The 12949-nt window shown below is 36.8% G+C and overlaps 1 protein-coding gene across 1 annotated transcript in view; it reads right to left on the bottom strand.

Moving 5' to 3' along the window:
- The window catches only part of KCNQ4 (potassium voltage-gated channel subfamily Q member 4), a 1236349-nt gene that overhangs the window by 27928 nt on the left and 1195472 nt on the right, over positions 1-12949 (bottom strand). The window contains exon 12 of the mRNA XM_044082186.1: positions 11292-11424. Coding sequence (XP_043938121.1) covers positions 11292-11424 — 133 coding nt within the window. The remainder of the gene's footprint in view (positions 1-11291; positions 11425-12949) is intronic.

The raw sequence follows: 12949 nt of genomic DNA, 5'->3' as shown, positions 1-12949 counted from the left end.
TTGCATTTCATTTAAAACTTGTATTGCAAATTTTAAAGAAAAACACTGACTGCCATTTTTTAAACAAGAAATGCAATCACACTGAAAACAGACATAGGAGAAACAGTAAACAACTCTTCCATCAAAACTCACATTTATTGGAAATCCATCATGCAACCCATAAACTTCAATAGACATGCTGGGATTTATGCTCAAATAGCATGAAGTAAACTTATAATTAGCAACTATGTGATTGGTGCAGGAATTCAAAAGACAATTGTATAACATATTTGCTAGCAGCCTGGGGACAACTCAATGGGCACAAGTATCCATTTTCAGAAGAAGACCCGGGGCACTGTCTGGTAAGGTCTACTTGGTTATTTTCACATATAGAGCAAATGAACGCTGAGGGAATCAAACCCTGTCCTACTATAAACAGCTCTTTAACAGCTCATATCCTTACTCACCTGCACTACATGGTACATAAACTGTTGTCACCCAAACACAATGAACTTCACACCTGTGTGCTTGCAGAAAACAAGCTAAATCAAAAATGCATTCATAGTTAAAATATTAATATTAAACTCATAGGTTTCATTCTGCCCAATTTATTCACAGCTAAAAAATAAAGACGGTCAACATTCAACAGAAAAAGGAAAACAAGTATTATATTCAGGGTACATGGTTCATATGATGATGATCCTGCTTATTAGAAAAATCCTCCTTCCTTTGGATCATAACCTCACTGGATCATAGCCCAAACATCCAGTTGCCTAAAGCATTGTAAGTGACTTGCTCAAGGGCAGGGCATAAATATGACGTAAAATCAGAGGTGTTCTACAAAACTGGAAACAAATAAAAGCAGACAACTCAAAATCACTTAAAAAGTTAACAGAACAAGTTTTGCATAAATATGCTTAACCACAAAAGCTATGAAATTCTAATGAAAGAGTGTAATCCTCAGTGATTTAAATCCACCCCCACAAAAAAAAAATGAACAGATACCTGGAAATTAGTGTGAATGATTAAGGTTCCTGTCTCCTAAAGCTAAAGTATATGATTTGATCCTTCAAACTGTGTGACTCTGAGCATGAGGATGTCACTTAGACAGACAATGCTCTCTACAAATGGGGCCTTACAAGCACACACACATACAAATCAAATTTCATGCATGAAATAAAAAAGCAAACTGCAAACTAACTTCATCTTACATGAAGTTAAAAAGCACATAAACACATGCAAAAGCTCTAACTCTAAAAATACATTTCTTGTGTCAGCATGTTCATAAAGTAAATCAGCTCACTCTGATTTAATATAAAATCAGCTGCAAAATCCAACATGCTCTGTTCCTGTGTAAAGTAAATAAGCAAGCTAATTTCATGCATGCTACCACAACTTCTTAGGTGCACTTTGCATGCACTAGTGTAAGCTGATGTCTCTATGGGTCTACTTTACATGACTGACATTTCAAAAAGCCAAAAACCATATGGCCAAGATCATATGATCGACTTTTGAAAAGTCGATCATGTAAAGAAAAAGCAAAAAACACAACAATCAGTAAATTTAACATTGCTAGCAGGGGGTCAAGCTCCCCTGCACCCCCTCTTGGGGGGGGGGGGGTTCCACCTCCCACACCACCCAAAACTTAAATATACCAACTCCAAGATCACACTACAGTGTGGAAGATGGAAATCTTTCCATTCCTCACTGTATGGAGATACCCGTTCCACATGGTCGACATTTCAAAAGTCGATCATATGGTGTCGGTCTTATGGTCTTTGGCTTCATGAAATGTCAACCATGTGAAGGGGACCCATTTGTACAGGGTGGGAAACTCCCTTTCTGACCGCACCTATATAATAGATTTTTTTTTTTTTTGTAGACTCAAGCCTAAAAAGATTTTTTTCAGCACTGTACTTGCGTTCTTGCTCTACTGGCTATTCCTCCTACTAGCCATATCCCGCAAGATATGGGCTTTGTGTGGCCAGCTGGTTTTCCCCTATTATAATCTGCCACTGCCTCTAGCCTGCACTGATAGGGCATCTCATGAGTGTACTATATTAAACATATGGTATCACAGTTATACACCTTGTCTACCAAACCTATGTCCTAATGCAAAAGGCCAGCACAGTGTCTGTAGATCACAGTAATAGAGTTATGCCTCTACTTCTTCACAAGGAATTGTCACAGAATACCCATGACTGAGATACCCCTCATATCACCATCTGTGATATGCCCCCCATTCAGTGCATATAGATGGACATGTCATTGCATTTGTAGCTACTTTTGCACATTGTGTTAACTGAAACTCATTCCACCCATTATGCTGTTTAATATATGTGGGAATGTCCAACATGCATTACACTGCCTGTGCTAAAACATATTGACTGCTAAGGGCAGACACATCCCTGGAAGTCTACCTTTGTGCTACAAACAGTGTAGTGGTGTAGTACAGCGATACACAAACACATACAGTACATCTTTTACTGTTCCTTTAAGGACACACATATGCAAACAGCTGGAATTACATTTATTTTGCCAATCATGCCATTTTCTGATTGGTTAGTTATGGTCAGGGTTTTATTACTACAGTTTTATTTTATATTTGTTCTTAAGTGAACAAATTTAATTTCTAACAGGTCGATTTAAGTGGCCAATTTTGGTTTGAGGTGTGTGTGTATTATGTATTGTATACTCTTGTTCTGAGTGAACAGGTGATATAGTCAGTGCTTTACTTTACATTTGAATACAATTGCTAGTAAAACAAAAAGGCAAACCGGTATCGTGAAAGATCACATTTATTAAAACTGGTAGAAAACAAAGAATAAAAGAAATACTAAGCACTTTCACCCATGACCATTCTGGGCATCATCAGAGTATATTGTCATTAAAAACATGCATACTTATATACACTAAGAACACAACACCCTAATGTTAAAACCAATGAGTGACTTCCACCAATCTTGTATGTTAATTAAAAATGTATCTAAATTAAAATAAAGTGACAATACAAAATAACTCATACAACCTTGCAACAACTACCATAAAGAATATATATAAATATATATATATATATATATATATATATATATATATATATATATATATATATATATCTTTCTCTTTAACCCTTGCTTATTATTAAACTAATGTATACATACAATTATAATTCATATATAACAATTAATATAATATTTAAACACGTGTTTATATACAAAAACTTATATAACACTGTTGACTATTAGAAATTTGCAATATAGCTATATATATGTATATATATATATATATATATATATATATATATATATATATATATACCTGCTTAAGCTAAAACATAAGTGTGTATCAAAAAACTTTTCTAATGTCCAGTTAATCATATACAGTATGATAGTATGATTTATGTTTTAATATACTTGAAATGGAAATATAATCATTAATTCCAGGTGGATTAGTGGCATCCAATCTCAGTTGCCATAAACATTCCTTTGCTTCCAATAAATTTTTGCCATCTCCTTCTTTAGTATTAATAGGAATTCTATCAATCACAAAAATATAAATCTCTTGAATTGATTATATTTCTGACTGTGTAGATATAATGAACTCACTGTTTTTTTTTTTTTTTGTTTTTAATGTCCATTGTATTTTCTAAAATTCGTAGCCTAAGTTTTCTGATGGTCTTCCCTACATAGAAAGTGGGAAAGCTGGTGCATGTCGTAATATAAACCATTTTGGTATTGCAATTGCAATAACCAGGACAGCTAATGTTTCTCCTAGAGTTCTGAACTACTACATAGGGTCCATCATTTATAAACTTACAGGTACTGCATAGGCCACATTTACTCATTTTAGACATTTTGTGTATGTTGTTATTGGTACCCATCTCTACTAGTTGTTTCAAATTCATACCCCTACTGTATGCTATCTCTGGGTAACAACCAATAATATCCGTGAGTTCAGTTTTGCTCTTAAAAACACTAAGCCATGTTTCATGTACTATATTCACAATTGTTGATGCTGTTTCATTAAATGGAAGTATCAAAGCATCTTTTTTCCTTCTCTTTTTATTCTTTGATGTTTCACTGTCCATTCCAAATTTGATGATGGGTTTATACATAGTATTTCTTTTTGCCATCAACTCATTCCTAATGTTGTTCCATATATCCTGGGGATATCCTCTGTCACAAAACATATTAATAAATTTCCCTATTTCATCTTGAAATACTCTGTCATCACTCACTATTTTAGATAGTCTAACCATCTGCCCCTTTCACTAAATTTTTTTTTTTGGAATTGGGGATGGCAACTCTCATAGTGTAGGAATGAGTTTGAGTAAGTCTTCTTACGGAATATATTGGACTCAAGTCTATCCTCTTCCTTGTAAAATAGTATATCAAGACACTTACATTTTGTGTCGTAAATCCTACTTGTAAATTTTAAGATGCCACTAATCCACCTGGAATTAATGATTATATTTCCATTTCAAGTATATTAAAACATAAATCATACTGTATATAATTAACTGGACATTAGAAAAGTTTTTTGATACACACTTATGTTTTAGCTTGAGCAGGTATATATATTATTCCAAATTTCTAATAGTCAACAGTGTTATATTATATAAGTTTTTGTATATAAACATGTGTTTAAATATTGTATTAATTGTTATATATAAATTATAATTGTATGTATACAACATTAGTTTAATAATAAGCAAGGGTTAAAGAGAAAGCTCTCTATATATATTTTATGGCAGTTGTTGCAAGGTTGTATGAGTTATATTGCATTGTCACTTTATTTTAATTTAGATACGACATTTTTAATTAGCATACAAGATTGGTGGAAGTCACTCATTGGTTTTAACATTTGGGCGTTGTGTTCTCAGTGTATATAAGTATGCATGTTTTTAATGACAATATACTCTGATGATGCTCAGAATGGTCATGGGTAAAAGTGCTTAGTATTTCTTGTTTGTTTTCTACCAGTTTTAATAAATGTGATCTTTCATGATACTGGTTTGTCTTTTTGCTTTACTTTACATTATTTTTTTTCTATTTTATTTTGAAACGTTTTTTTCTGACTTAAGTATACATATGGACCGGGTGATTGTTTTAGATGGCAGTAGGTGTTCTAAGGTTTACTGCGTATAAATGTGGTGGTTATAAGAGAATTTTAGGGGAGCTGAAGATGCACCAGGAATGCATATATTCCAATATTCTGGCACTTAGTGATTAAGGATAAGAGATGTTGACAAGCTGCTTCATATAATCCTGGATTTGATTCCTTCAGCATACGACTGCCTATACTTACCCAGTGCTCCAAGGTCACCCCTGGAAAAGGAAACTTAAGTCCAGTGGACTTACCTGATGTGTACTAAAAATGAAACCACAACTCAGATAAATCTGTTAGTAAAAGCTTATTGTTTTTATGTTTTCAAGTTTTTAACCCGTTTTTCTATTTACGTACTTCATGGTGGGGAAGGGTTAAAATGTTTTTCTTATTGTTAAATTTAGTTAATTACATGGGGGGGGCTGATGATGTGATATGGATTGTTCTTTTAAACTTGGCTTATTTTTATTGAAGAAGTCTTGGAATGCACTTGACGAAAGCGCTTATGTTTTACCTGATTTAATACATTGTGGTGGACTTACTCCTGCCTTCGTTAGTGTATAGATGAACCAAATATATGTTGACAGTAAATTGCATTCATATATTTATTACACCAAAATGTCGAGTGCCTACAAGTCAAAAAAAAAAGACTGACACTACAGAAGAAAAGTGAATTTTAAACATTGCCCTTCTCCTTTAAAGTTCATCTTTGCAGGGGGCAAGCCCCCCTGTACCCTGCGATGTGGGGAAAGCCTCCTACTCCCCCAAACATATATATACCAATTATGAGATTGCTATTCCTTGAATGGGAAGATTCCAAAAAAAATGGTCATCTCAGAATTATTCTATGCAAGTCGATTTTTTCAGCCATTCAGTCTATGAGTTTCATGACTTAACGTTAGTGGATCCTGACTTTTCATTTCAGATGGTTATCATCTGTCTGTCTTGTTGGTCAATACACATACACATGCGCACACACATTCCTTCACACTAAATGTAGAATAACTGGGGATGTTTATAGACTTCCACTGTGTGCAGAATTCACTAGATTATACTAAAACATGGGTTCATCTTGCAGGCAATGAAACTAAAACATTGTATAGACATGTATACCTACCATTGCATTTGCAGATTTGTAAAGATTTTAAAGAATGCAGCCACAAAAATAAACCTCAAAACATACAGGCTCCTATCTCATGATCCTGCAAGGAGCTGAATTTATGTGAGTTAGACATAACTATTAGAGAAGTCCTTGCCATGGAAGAGATACGTAGTAAATCTTATTTAAATTTTTAACCTAAGACATATCATTGACTGTGACCAAATGAACTGATTGGCTGTACATTAAATAATGATAGTAGCTAGGTAGAGATGGAAAATTAAAGATGTGCCAGCTGTTAGAGATGAAATGGGTGTGACAGATGAAGCAGAAAGAAGGAAAAATAGAATTGTGCAAAAAATCTTCCTTGGAAAAGTATACTTTTAGGTGGTTCTAAGGTATACAAATCAGTAATCAGTACAATTGTACACCTAAAGCTAAACATCTGATGGTTAACCATATGGCATTTACCCCAGGAGGTAGGGGAGTCTATTTATATCTTGCGATGAATCAGTCTGTGTATTAGGTTCAATAGCCATCTACTAGAGGTTATTACCTCTGCTAAAATAAGGAAGTATCAACTTGGGATCACAAGTTTCTACAGCAGCCCTACACTAAGGCTTCCAAAACCCTATGATTTTGAATCAATATTCATTAATACTCAAACATTTAGCCCAACCATTCTATGCAGAGACTTGAATATCCCTCAGAGTTTGTTGGGAGACATCTCCTTTCACTAAAACTAGTGACAACATCTTAATTACATTACATTACCTGAATCAGGTAATCAGCATCGTGATGGCATCTATACACTTGGAGACAATACTGCTGATGTTGATTTTATTAAACCCAGAAAAAGAATATCCAAGTTGAGATCTTGGCATTAAGTGGGTTCAGCTGACCGTACCAGTGTACACTGGTCACAGGAAACAAACTGGGTATGTTCCTGAAGTCAGAGTTAAACATCAGCAGCAGTATATTCAACCATGGTTGAATAAAAGTTTGAAAAACAAGCCATGAAAGAGAGACTCTTTTGTGCACTTCTCATCTCATAGTAGTGATAGTATATGTAAGTTAACTTATAGAAAATGCAAATCTACACTGATTGAAGATAAGCACAGATATGGATATAATTTGTCTGTACCTTCAAAGGATAAGAAAAATCCTATAAGCATATTAGAAGTTATAATTCTGATATATATATATATATATATATATACACACACACACACAATCATGTATATATATATATATATATATATATATATATATATATATATATATATATATATATATATAGATAAATATATAGCATTCTATAGCTATGTCACGAATGTCAATGGCAACACTCCGATCTACTCTGAGTTACAGCACAATGGCACTAAATATACAGACTCAACTGATATTGCCAACATCCTGGCAGATAGGTTCAGTGCTAACCTTACCCCCCTCTCACCCCCTAAAGAGTCCATCTCTATACCGGAAGAATGCAAAGTTCCTATAATCACGGTTGCACAGGTAAAAACCATACTCTCCAATGCCAAGAACACAGCATCCATGGGACCAGACAACATCCCAAGCTGCATTCTACATGAATTACAGAACGAACTGGCACCCCACCAAAGTACCATGTTCAATCATAGCCTCACCTCAGGCTTTGCCCTGCTGAATGGCACACAGCGATGGTTATCCCACTCCACAAGGGGGGAGCCACCACGGACCCCGGGAACTACCGCCCCATTAGCCTGACGAGCCTGGTCTGCAAGGCCATGGAATATATCATCATGGAACTTATAAACAAAGACATTTGTAATCTCCAAACTCTGAACCCCACCCAGTTCGGGTTTGTAAAAGGCAGATCATGTCTCGAAAACTTGATTAACTTCTTTGAAGCAGTCACCAAAGCTGTAGACAATGGTAAGGTGATTCACACAGCCTATCTAGATCTTGCCAAGGCTTTCGACACCATCCCCCTCTCTAGAATTATAGATAAACTCACTAAACTAGGTATAAATCTCTATGTCACAAGATGGGTTGCCAACTGGCTCACTGACAGAACCCACACTGTGAAAGTAGCAGACTCCAAATCCGACTTCAGACTTGTGACAAGTGGAGTACCACAGGGTTCAGTCCTGGGTCTTCTCCCGTTTGGTATCTACTTCTCTAAAGTACAGGCTAACACAGAAGGTCTTTGGCTAATGAAGTTTGCAGATGACTGCAAACTAGGAGCCATAATCGAAACTCCTAATGATGTGGACATCCTACAAAAGGGCTTCACTGAGACAGATGCCTGGTGTCAAGGCCATGGCCTCAAGCTCAATGCCAAAAAGTGCATTGTCATCCCCTTTGGTAAAAACTCTGTACCCATGAACTACAACATAGGTGGTAGTATACTTAACACCGAAAGTGTGATAAGAGACCTTGGGACACAGGTGGACAGTAGTCTCTTCTTTGATAATCACATCACCACAATAGTCAGGAAATCCTTCTATGTGGCACACCTCATCACAAAAGGTTTCTCATCCAGAAAAAAAGAGGTCATTGTTCCCCTCTACTCATCACTCATTAGACCCATTATAGAGTACAACACCCCTTTTGGTATGTACCTCACAAGACATCCACAACAACTGGAAAGGCCGCAGAAATACCTCACAAAGAGGATTACCGGCCTCAAACAGATGCCCTCATGAACTGTCTCAAAAAACTCCAGCTTTACTCCGTCACATATCACCTACTCAGAGGTGATCTCTGCCTAACATACAAAGCTATGTCAAACCCAGAGCTGTTGGACATGCTCCACTTAAAGAAATCCCAGTCCCTCTGAGCTACAAGCTCTAGAGACCTAAACCTTGTCACCACAATAAACAGAACATGCCGGAGGGATAGATTCCTGTCCCAGAGGGGTTCCGGCGTGTAGCACATAAGACATTTCCCTGTGAGCTACATCGCTGAAACCAATTGGCTGCAGCAGCAATTTGCCATAGAGCAATACAGCTGAAAAGCATAGCCGCTGCAGCTGTACACTATGCAAAGTAATCCTACAACTGGTGGCGATCCTTAAAGACAGCTGCCCGGCCGTATTCTAGCAGGGACGGCCGTACTAGATGTGTACCACGTTCTGTATTTTCATGGAAGGAATGCATTTATTGTATCATTTATTTATTTTATTGTCAGACGCCTCACAATAAAATAAATAAATAATACAATAAATGCATTCCTTACATGAAAATACAGAACGTGGTACACATCTAGTATGGCCATCCCTGCTAGAATACGGCCGGGCAGCTGTCTGTAAGGATCGCCACCAGTTGTAGGATTACTTTGCATAGTGTGCAGCTGCAGCGGCTATGCTTTTCAGCCATATTGCTCTATGGCAAATTGCTGCTGCAGCCAATTGGTTTCGGCGATGTAGCTCGCAGGGCAATGTCTTGCGAGCTTCACTCCGGAACCCGTCCCAGAGACTTCCCATACTCTGGAATAAACTACCTATCTATATCAAACAAAGCTCCTCATTAGCACTCTTCAAGAAAAATCTTGATGATTGGATGGGAAATAGGAAATTCACCCTTGGGATCACCTCTGCTCGACAGGGGCACAGGAAAATAATTTTCTTTGGTGGCAAAAGCCAGGGTACCTTTTTGGCTGGGCTTGTATAGGCCCCAGGGCCGATAGCCTAGTATCTACCTATGAACCTATATATATATGTATAGATATAGATACACACACACACACACACATACACATATATATCACAACTATTTTTTTTTTTGGGGGGGGGGGGGTTACATCATGATGCTAGGTCAAATAACCACAGTGCCAAAATCCTGACAGGCATTTTTGGGCCAAATTCCAAAGGACTTGGTACAGCATAACAGAGGGCCTCAGTAGCCCTCCATAATCCTGCAGTGCTACTCGTGCAAAACCCAGCTATTCATCCTAGTGTCATATCATGTGTGTGGGGGAGAATGTAACACACTTAATATTTCTCAATGCTACCCCACTGATCATAATATATTGGATCTACACTATGCCAAGAAAATTATTAAGTCAAGAACTGTTGACCCCCGCTGTATAAATGCAAAGATCCCCAGATAAGAAATTGCTATAATGCCAATTGCATGCCAGCCATACTACTGCAAGCACAGCAGACAAAATGTTGATGTCTGAAGCAGCAGGATTCAAATTACAATGGTGGCATGTTAGTGGCGTACACGATTAAAGTGCTGTGCAGTACAATTTTTTTCAAAAAATTAGGTTTTGTTCTGGGATGACTCATGAAAACACCCTACTACACATGCATATGGTCCTCATCATGCCTCAGAAGACACCTCACTGACTACACTCAAGTTCCATCTGTATTCCAGCACTGGTCCTGCAGGCTTACGGGTTTTCCACCATTTAAAGCATACAGTACAACTGCCAGCATACAAATTAAACTCTATGCTGCATATCCTCATTAACTGCAATGAATAATGCTGATGGTTTGAGGTTTTACACTGGTGGACAAGTCCACTGTAAAATTTGAATGTATTGTGCATAACATAGCAGACTAATACGTAGTTTTAGAATCTACAAGACGCCCCCACAATTCCACATTAGCCTAGACAGCAAGAGGCATCATGAAGGCCTTTCTATGGACTCAGAGGAACATAACTGCTTGGAATAATGTGCTGCCCCAAGTCTACATTGTTTTAGTAGAAAGACACGACTAGTGGGTTCAGTGATGAGCTCTATATAGCTTTGTACATTTTCATTCACTGCAATTTATAACTGGAGCAAGATGTAATTCAAACAGAATACCATGCACCATTTGTTGTACCCTGATTGCATGTCTGAGCTCAATGACCTAGCCAATTACACAGTTTTAAGTAACAAATAGGAATGTAGCTACAGAAGAACATTACTGCTTTTCAATTTTCTTCTTTAATTTCTTCTTTTTCACTAGACATATTTAACTATTACTGCAGCAGCATAAAACAATTTGCCTTCCTGCCAAGAAATGTAATCAATCATTCAGCAAACTGAACATTCAAGTGAAAGGCACACAATGAAAACTCCAATGTTTGTATTCTTTTGCACTGAATGTTTAAATAAATGTGATACCTACTTGTTTTTCTACTTTAGCTACCCTACCAAGCATGCTTAGCTCATCAATAGGTTCAAGGTCAGGTATTTTTTCTCCTTTCTCTCTAGGTTTCTTTTCAGATGGAACTGGTCCTCTACCAATTATCTGGTCAACCCTGTTGGAGAGAAACAGATTAAATGTGTTGGAATGCATTGTTATTCAAAAGATGATCTGATAACTACACTAATAGTTTGAGAAATAAAACATAAGCAGTGAGAATATATTACTTTATATATATATTACTGTGTTTAAGCACAGATTTTCAAATTAAATATGCAAGTACATTTACATAAAATGTAAGCTAGCAAGAAGGACTGTTTTAAAAAGTATGCTGCCAAAGTTTGACACTAGGGCTGAGTTCACTGAAGCTATGTGCACCTACAGCAGGACCCTATGAAAGTCATGTAATATCGTCTGCTTGTAGGACGGCTGGTTATGGAGGATAATTTACAGAACCGGCATCATATGTTACAAACAGAATACAATATACACACTAAATATTTTATTATAAGGCTCTTTTCACATGAAAATAAAATTATTGAATATGGTCCACAAAGTTTCAGACAGAAAAGGTACGCTACAGCACAGAACAAATTTAAGACTTATCACATGCATATTCATTTTTGGAGAAGAATCATGACACCCTGATGTCAGAAACATATTATGATATTAACAGAAACACAAAATAATTTTGCTAGTTATGGTGGCACACTACATAATTTTGTCTGGTCATATCTTATATAAAAGGCATTCTTTGTTATTATAGGCAGAACTTCTTTTGCTTGCACAAAAAGGCAGCAAATGCTTAGTTCATGTACTGGCTTTAGAATTGCAAATGTTTATTATCCGGTTGTCAGCATTATGAATGTGCTTGCATACAGGAGCCCTAAGAATGGACAGACATTGGTACACTAAGTCGACACTGTCACCAAAAACAGAATATATGAGAAATTAGTAGACATTGTCACTAAAAGTAGAAAATAGAAGAAAATATTATCATCAACTTATTTATGTGGTATAAGTGGAACTGTTGACAGCAAATAAACTAGAACCTCCTTGGTCAAAAAAGGCTAATGGGAAGAGTTGACTTTGCCCTGTGCTAATTTCCGTTCATAACGGCTGACTGACAACACTAAAATATGTCAGTGCTTGGATTTCTTTAGTAGTGGGATAGCCATAAGGTAACAAAGGCATAAAGGCTTGGTTCTTTCTGGAGGGAGTGGGGGGATACATTTTGTCTGGCTATGGTAAATATTGTTTTTGGTAGCTCTGGAGTAGCTGGCATTGTACCAGACACAAAATGTAATTTTTCATGATTTATGTTGACTCACTGAAGCTAAAATATGCTGGTCCAAATACTATGAAAAAGCTTTGCTGAAACACAGCACACTTAGGAATTTTGTACTGATGCGAGCCCCACCCAACCCCGCACCCACAATATGAGGGACATTCCCACAATTCCCCTAACTTAATAACTCTAGAGTCAAACAGCAGTGGGGAAAGGGCAAACTTAGTTTTGCTGAATCTAGGTTTTCAGTGAAACAGCTTCATTTCACTGGGACTGGAAGAAATGACATCAGTAAAGTTCTTATCTACCCCCGCTCTTTGAACATATGCCTTTCTGTAGATGTGTGACACAA

Source organism: Protopterus annectens, chromosome 9.part0, assembly GCF_019279795.1.
Source record: "Protopterus annectens isolate FY-2018-M chromosome 9.part0, PAN1.0, whole genome shotgun sequence".
NCBI classification, from domain to species: domain Eukaryota; kingdom Metazoa; phylum Chordata; order Ceratodontiformes; family Protopteridae; genus Protopterus; species Protopterus annectens.
This window is presented reverse-complemented; position numbering and strand designations above follow the sequence as displayed.